Here is an 8,245-nt window from a genome sequence, read left to right on the forward strand (position 1 = left end):
ATATCAAGTTCGGAAAATAGTACCAACCCGGAGCAACGACGTCCGGGTCCAAATACTGTTGTAAAATGAAACGGAGAACCGAGAACCTCTCACCCTCATGCCTCAATTTCAAAGAGTCTCTAATAAAGCAATAAGTAGATGTTAGTATGAGGTGTAGGATGAGCATCCTACACCAGCTCCAAAACGCAATGCAAGAAGAATAAAACGCATCAATGAACATGCAAAATGATTTGACAGCCAACGTACATTTCCTTACTTCCAATGTACATGTCGAAAATTCAAAAAATAATTGATTTGACAGAACTGTTCACCATTAAATTCGGGTAAACCACCATCCCACTTCTCACTTTCCCACACTCAACCTCCATCATTTCACTTCCCTCTACATTTTCTCTCTCCAAAAAATTCAAAAACTCCATAACCTCCATAACCTTCATATTTCCAATCACTATAATTATTTCCACCATCCCAAAAATTAGTCATAAATTTTGCAAATAGTTCATTAAATATCCCAAATTTCGTTCAATATCCCAACAATTGAGTAATTTTCTCCTCCTTCCATGTTTAATGATTTCGTTTTTTAAATTTTGTCCTTTAGTTACTAAATTTCGTTTTTTTGGGTTGCAAGAACACAAAGTGAAGAAATACCATTGGCCACCCTTTTAAGAGCAAAGGGGAAAAATCTGAAGAAATATTTGAACCTCTACTTTGAATGTTTGTATTGTGCATTGTGTGTTATCACATTGTTCACTATATCACAATAATTGTACTTTGGATGTCTGTTATTGTTCATTGTGTGCTATTTGCGATTTTATGGGGTTGCATGATGGAATTTGATTTGAACAATTGACTTACATTGTTAATCTTTCTGTTGTACAATAATGGACTTCCATTGAACATATGAACTATGTTGTTATTTTTATGAACATGCAAACAAACTGTGCTTACTTCTTATTATTTACATTGTTGTATATTAAGTGAAATTGACTGTACATTGCTGGGGTAAAGGTACAATGATAGACTATGGTTGATCATTAAAATTCAATATATGTACAATGACACTAACAAACCCACAAGTAAAGAGTGAAACATTACATGCAACTAGGATGCCAAATGAATACTTTTATTCTATCATGTTTCTTTGTACATTCTTGGTTTCGTGGTTTTCATTAACAAACTCAAAATGTACAATGACAACACCCACATGAAAGTAACCCAACTCTTGAAGTTGATGTCAAGTGAGTAATTCGCAATCTTTGTTTCTTTGTACACTGGTGTGTTGATGTTTGTTCACTGATGAAATTCAATATGTACAATTACAGTCCCATACCTCATAGTGCTCCAGGTGCCATAATTCAAAGTGATGAAATTCAATATATTCACTGGATATGATTCAATGTACAATATTAATTTATTGAATATTCACTGGTTATGACTCAATTTATAATGTTATAGCAAGATTGTTCAATTTCTATGCTTGAATGTACAATGTTGTTATGACTGGATGTTCAAGGTATTTTATGAAGCTGATATTGTTCACTGGTTATAACTCAAAATATATACATTATTGTTTGATTGAATGTTCACTGTATATGACTCAGTGTATAAATGTTCTAGCAAGATTGTTCAATTAATACTAAACCTGAATGTACAACGTTGTTGTGACTGGATGTTTAAGTTATTTTATATAGTTGATCTTGTTCCGTGTACATTACAGTTGCGTTAATGTTCACTATGTATGACTAAATGTACAAGGTACGTACATGCAACTGCAGGTGGAGCTAGTAAGTAAAAAAGGTACCACAACTAACGTAATAAGAATAAATCACAATGTACACTGATGGTCATTACTTTGATCACTGAAAAATATAAAATGTACACTCGCATATTATTGTACAACAAACCATGTGCATTTGTACATCAAAAAAATTATTTCAACAAATAAATACCAGAATTTTCTGGTAATTCATCTTATTCTCTTTCTCCTCCATCACCAAAATCTCCCATTGCATTAGAAGAAATAACATTATTAATTGAAATTCCATCATTTCCACTTATATCCCCCATTTTACAAATTGAGTACATAAAACATGCAAAGTTTTAAAAATGCAAAACAAAAAATAAAATCAAATATCAACTTGTGAGAATTTATGATAGAAATGAATGAAAATCAGGGAGAATTAAATGAAGAATAAAATAAATGAGAGAGAGAATTGAAATGGTTCTTGAAAAATAATTTAGAAAGAAAGAGAGTGAATGAGTAAGAGTAATGTAAGTAACAAAGTACAAAAGCTTGAAATGGGGGAGTTGACTCACTCTCAAACGACCGCCAAAAGCCTGCCAAATTTTTGACTCCCCTAAAACATGAAACGACGTGACTTTGGAAAAGTTGTAGGTGTGCTAATAAAGTGGCCAACCATTACCACTCGGCCAAGACGACTCCAAGCTTTGCTTGGTTAATTAGTCGTGTTTAGGAAACACGAAATAGGTTAATCGAATAATTTGTGAAGTTCTCCCAGAATACGGCGAACACACCCTTCGTTCTCTCTCTGATCTCTATACATACTTTCTCCATAAATCAATAAATCAAAACCCCCCTTCCAAAAAATATAAACATAATCAAAGCCCTATTTGACGAACTTATTCTCTCAATTGCGTTCAATATTTTTGTAGGGTTTTACAGAAAACAATGGATGAAATAGATCACTACGAAGTTCTAGGGCTAATTTCAGGCGAAGAAGGATCAATACTCACTGAGAAAGAAATTTCAAAAGCATATCGTAAAAAAGCCCTAGAATTGCACCCAGATAAACACCTCAACGATCCAAATGCTCCGGCAAGATTCCAGAAACTTCAATTTTCTTACGAAATCCTCAAAGACCCGAAAGCTAGGAAAGAATTCGACGAATTGCTCAAGGTTAGGAGAGAGAAACAGGCGCGCAGCAAGCAGTATGATTCGAAACGACGTCGGATGATGTCGGATTTGGAGGAGAGAGAAAGAGCGGCAGCGTATGTTGATCCGGAGAAGAAGGCCAAAGATGAAGAAGAGAGGATTATGAAGAAATTGAGTGAGGAAATTGCTCGAATTCGGGCTATGATGGCGAAAAAGTATGAGGTTGAGAAACAAGGGAGGAGAGAGAATGTAGGTAGTGATAATGGAGGTGGTGGTGGTGTGGAATTGGATAGGAGTAAGGTGTTGAACGTGAGTTGGGAGAAGGTTGTTTCCGATTATACGGCGAGTCGATTGAGGGAGTTATTTGAGGAATTTGGAGAGGTTGAAGATGTTGTTATTAGGAGTTCTAAGAAGAAAGGTCGTGGAATTGTTGTTATGGCGTCAAAAGAGGGTGTGGTAAGTGTAGAAATTCAGTTTCGAATTTTGGTTGTGTTTTGATTGTATCTTTGTGTAAATGGTTTGTTTGTTTGATTCATAGGTTGCTGCTTCTGGAGTTATGATTGGTGATTTATCGAATCCATTACTGGTTTTGCCGCTGGAACCGGTTAATCCAATGCCGTGTGTAAGAGCTCAACAGCCAGTGGAACAAGATGAAGCACTCCGGGGGAATATTATTGGGGCTGGATTTCAGGCTCGCGAGGATTCAATTCTCGAGAAAATGCGAAAGGTCAGTTCTTTTGTTTATCTGTGAATTGTGATTGTAGTATTCATTCTTTAATGTATTGTCATTGTTTGTTGAGGTTTGTGGGTTAAAGGTTGAGAAAAGATTTCGGGTGAGTTGGTCAATTGTTGGAATCATAGCATACTCTTTCATGTTTAGTTGTTTATGGAAAAAAAGATAATTTTGGCTTGGAACAAGTGCTACAATCAGGGTAAGTTTATTGCAATACTCTAAGACTATACTTCAGACTCTGCCACATCAGTTTTCCACTAGCTTAACTCATTTCAGACTCTCTTTACTTTTATACTTTATCCCAGACTATTATCAAGACTCACTTTTTTTTTTTATTAATCAGATTTTTTTATTTGGGCAAATATTTTAAAAAAAATTCCAATAGAATTGAGACATGTGGCAAGGGGAGTCTTGAGTTGAGTTTTGGAAATCAAAACTCACTTTAAGACTCTATGGAGTCTTAGAGTAGTTTATTGCACAAGATCCGCAAAAGTCTCAAGTCAAGACTCCTTTCAAAACTTGCAATAAACTTACCCTTATATTTTACAGTTTGCTCATAAAATTTCCTATGCTTTTATCTCTATATTTAGCTTAGCTAGGTCTGAATTATGGTTGGAGTCATATGTGTAGAGGTTTCTGGAAAGATAAAAGAAGACCTGCAGAATTAGGTGTAAATATCTGCTGGCTTTCATTTTCCTTTTATCTATCCTGAGGGGCTGGTTTGGCGTAATAGCCAATGCTTATGGTTCCATTTTGCCACGTCTGTGCTCTTGTTGTAGGACATCTTGGAGATGTTATTAGCTCTGTTCTTAAATGTTTTTACCTGTAGAAAAAAAGAAGAGAAAGTATTATGTCAGCATCCAACTTATGTGTAATTGCGTTGAAATGATAGTACAGATGAGTAGAACACATAAATCTATCGCATTCCTCAGACAACAATAGTCTGTGACGCTTCACACGAGCCTATCAATCTAAACCAACCAAACCTTGAGGGCAGCGATGTAGGTTTTCTGGTGGCAATGTAACAAGAGTAGTTTCTAGCAATGCCACTATGCATAATATATGGTGCAAATATCTGAGTTGAGATTATTTTGAATTATTTGTAGTGTTTTCATTAGAACGTAGACTTTTGATCTAGTTATAGATGTGACCTACTCGCAGAAACAAGAACAAGAAATGGCAGTTTGCAGAGAATGCAAGAGAAAATAAAAGTTAATCAAATAATTTATTTTCTGCAAAGATTTTGAAAACACTACCAGCTAGTGTTTATCTACTATTAGAAATGTGTTGGTAAAATGGAAAAAAGAAATAATTAAATCCAAATTGGTCTTCCCCCGTTCAGAAAGTTGAAATTTCATCTCAACACTCCAGTACCCCACTTTTTTAATCTCCAACTTACCCTCTATCAATAGAAGTAGTTTGGATGCTCTTTCTACTTTCTAGGAAACTGTATGAATTGAGGTTCACATACTCTCATCTCAATTGTATGTCACCTTTATTGACGAAAAACATCGCCCCTTAGTGGAGACTGTGGTGCTTCAATTTAGTTGACTCATCTAAGAGCACACAGAAACATCAAGTCATTAATATCACCATTTTTTCCTTTCATTGGATGTCTCGTCTCTAGGTAGTAGGTAGGAAATGTTTCAGAACATTATTCTAGCTTGGCATTTCGAAAGCGTGAAAGTATAAAACTTCTAGCATGGTCAGAAGGAAGAAGAGAAAGAGGAAGGTGAATTAGTCTTCATTGGAAGCTTAGCATGCTTAGACCTGACAAAGTTGGTCCTGATCCGAAAATCCGGTCCGAAATATCCGATCAGTGGTCCGATCTGGGTCCGAACGAGACAGTCCGAACCTTGATCCGAATCCGAAACGGTCCCGATCTGGTCCGAATCCCGATCCGAAATAATCTTGATCCGAAACTCATCCGAAATCCGAATAATCCGATATAATCTTACCCGATCCGACCCGATCTAAAACTGATCCGACCCGAAGGTAAAACGATCCGAAATTATTGGTTTCGATTAGGCTTTGATAATACCCGAAACTTACCCGTTTTTTTATATAAAAAAAATATCGTTGGCATAAGTATTCCATTCATTCCACCATAGTCCGATTCCGATCCGAAATAATAGTCCGAACGATGACCCAATCCGAAACAATCCGATCCGGTCCGAATGTAACTTGATCCGAAAACGGTCCGATCTGAATTGGTCCGGTCCGATTCCGATCCGAAATAATAGTCCGAACGATGACCCAATCCGAAACGGTCCGATCCGGTCCGATCCCAGTCCGAATGTAACTTGATCCGAGAACGGTCCGATCTGAATTGGTCCGGTCCGAATCCGAGCCGATTGGTCCGATTGCCAGGTCTAAGCATGCTAATTCCACCTATTAGATCAGGCAAATGAGGGAAGCAGCAGTGTCATTAAGTGCCCTTTTGAATAATGTTGCATCTTCCTGTCATAGAAGCACTTTGGCTTCTAGTGGGTATATATGCACTCTTGTTTCCAGGGTAAGACAAAATAAAATTTTGGCAAGCTGAGGATGATGTACTATCTGTGATGAAATTGACCTGATTTAACCTCTAGATGTTGACCAATCACCACCACCACCACCACCACCACCACCAAATATCACTACTAGCCGGCCTAGAGCCTGTTGCCTTTAACAAATGACCTCTCCAACCATTTCACTTACTGCACCTGGAAGATTGGAAGCAGCAGTGTCGTTAAGAGTCCTTTTGGACAATGTTGAATCTTTTTGTTATAGAAGCATTTTGGCTTCTACTGGGTATGTATGCACCCTTGTTTCCAGGGTAAGACTAAGAATATAATTTCGACAAGATGAGGATGATTTATCATCTGGTGAAGTCTGATGAAATTTAAGTGATTTCACCTCTAGATGTTCACCAATCACCACCACCACCACCAAAATCACTACTACCCGGCACAGAGCCTGTTGTCTTAAACAAATGACCTCTTCAATGTTTTTCACTTACTGCAACCTGTACACTTGTTACATGCTTACAACTCAACTTCCACTTATCATCTTTGTCACTGATATTGACCAGAAAGTTCTGCATCATGCATCAACTGTAGTCTTACTCAAACAGAGGGGGAGGGGGGGGGGGGGGTCAGTTAGGGGGGAACTGAGGGAGAGAAGAAATAGATCCTCAACAGCTTTGTGTATGCACTTAAATCTTGTAGATTGGGGGGTGATGGGTTGATGTTGAATTCTCCTCCTGCTGCCACCTTATGTCCCATGGGAAAAACAATTACCCTCATGATGGGTTGATATTGAGTTGTATGTTTGCTATGTAGAATGGTTGCTCCAACCTCTGATCTTGGAGGCATAGACTGTTGTGCTCTAGTGAGGTTTATGTTCTGCCCAAGTTAATGCAAAGTAGAAAAGTTATTGAATGCTGTATCTTTTGGCTGTGCGTTAAATGACAAATTCCCTTCGATCAGTATACACTAGTAGTCTAGTATTCAAGGTTTCATGTGAAGTTTAAACTTTAAAGGATCAAACGCAATTGGATTCATGAAAATATGTAGCTGGATTTGATTGTTTATCTTCTCTATGCGTTCAACAGGTTGTTTTGAATTCTCATTCTTGAATTTTCACTGGCTTCACTAGGGTATTGAGCATGCGTTTTAGAATTCTATATTGGCTTGGTTAGCTTTTCCTTTAATTTCTGTTTCAGTTGATGAGCTGTATGGTATGATGCTTCCTTGTTGTTGGTTACCTAGATTTTTCTGGGTATTGAATTGCTCCTTACTTTCCTTATTTTCTTGTGTTGAGCAGGCTGCAGAGAGACAGAAAGCAGCCAAGAAGGAAGCATAAAACAAAGTGCTATTTTTGGGGCGTCCTTGAGCAGAGCCTTGGAGCAAGAGAGGATTGTTGCATCTTTTTCCAGTTTTGGTTTCTTTATATCTCCAGATAGCATACAACTCATGTCTTAAGAGACATTTAATGGTAGAACCTTAGGCTTCACCAAACAGCCTGTCAAAGGCAGTTGACTGAAGCTAAGATGGTCATCGGAGAATTACATCGTAGCCCAATGGTCTGCAGACACAAATATCGGGTTGGAAGCTACCTGTAGCTCGCTAGCTTAAACACTTGAGAAATCTGTATATTGCTTTATCGTGAGTCTTGACTGCTGTCCTAGAAGCATTACTCGAGTTGCTAACAATCTTTGTACCAATCAGAGTGTATATGGAGAATTGTAATATTGAATTTATCTTAGCGACTGAGAGTCGTTCACATTCTAATACCAAATAGACATGTTGGTACCAAGCACCGACTAGTTAATTCAAATATGAAATACTCGTGGTTGAGACCTACTAGTGGTAAATATTTGTATTTTATAATTTCTAACGTCGTGAGATCAAAATCCAACATCAGGGGTATTTGAAAATAGGAATTCCCTACTTCTCCTTCCAAGGAATCTTGCAGTGTTAAGCTACACAAATTAGATCCAGGAGAAGGGAATAGGATGAGCATCCTACACCTTTTCCCTAACCTCTAAGCAACGTCGTTTCATTAGTTTTAGGGGAGCCAAAAATTTGGTTGGCTTTTGGCGATAATTTTTGAAAGTGGGCCACCTCTCGTATTTC

General features: G+C 37.5%; 1 protein-coding gene across 1 annotated transcript; it reads left to right on the plus strand.

Moving 5' to 3' along the window:
• Positions 1–2,425: 2,425 nt before the first annotated feature.
• On the plus strand, positions 2,426–7,925 carry LOC104896998 (uncharacterized). Its single transcript, XM_010683797.4, has 3 exons — positions 2,426–3,349; positions 3,432–3,620; positions 7,434–7,925. Exons 1-3 carry the CDS (start codon positions 2,690–2,692, stop codon positions 7,470–7,472), a joined length of 888 nt encoding a protein of 295 aa, XP_010682099.1. The 5' UTR covers positions 2,426–2,689; the 3' UTR covers positions 7,473–7,925.
• The last annotated feature ends 320 nt before the right edge of the window (positions 7,926–8,245 follow it).

This window comes from Beta vulgaris, chromosome 6, assembly GCF_026745355.1.
Source record: "Beta vulgaris subsp. vulgaris cultivar EL10 chromosome 6, EL10.2, whole genome shotgun sequence".
NCBI classification, from domain to species: Eukaryota; Viridiplantae; Streptophyta; class Magnoliopsida; order Caryophyllales; family Amaranthaceae; genus Beta; species Beta vulgaris.

Coding starts and splice junctions, on each gene's coding strand:
- LOC104896998 (XM_010683797.4), top strand. CDS start 2,690: ATGGATGAAATAGATCACTACGAAGTTCTAGGGCTAATTTCAGGCGAA. Junction 3,350..3,431: donor TGGCGTCAAAAGAGGGTGTG/GTAAGTGTAGAA, acceptor TTTGATTCATAG/GTTGCTGCTTCTGGAGTTAT. Junction 3,621..7,433: donor TTCTCGAGAAAATGCGAAAG/GTCAGTTCTTTT, acceptor TGTGTTGAGCAG/GCTGCAGAGAGACAGAAAGC.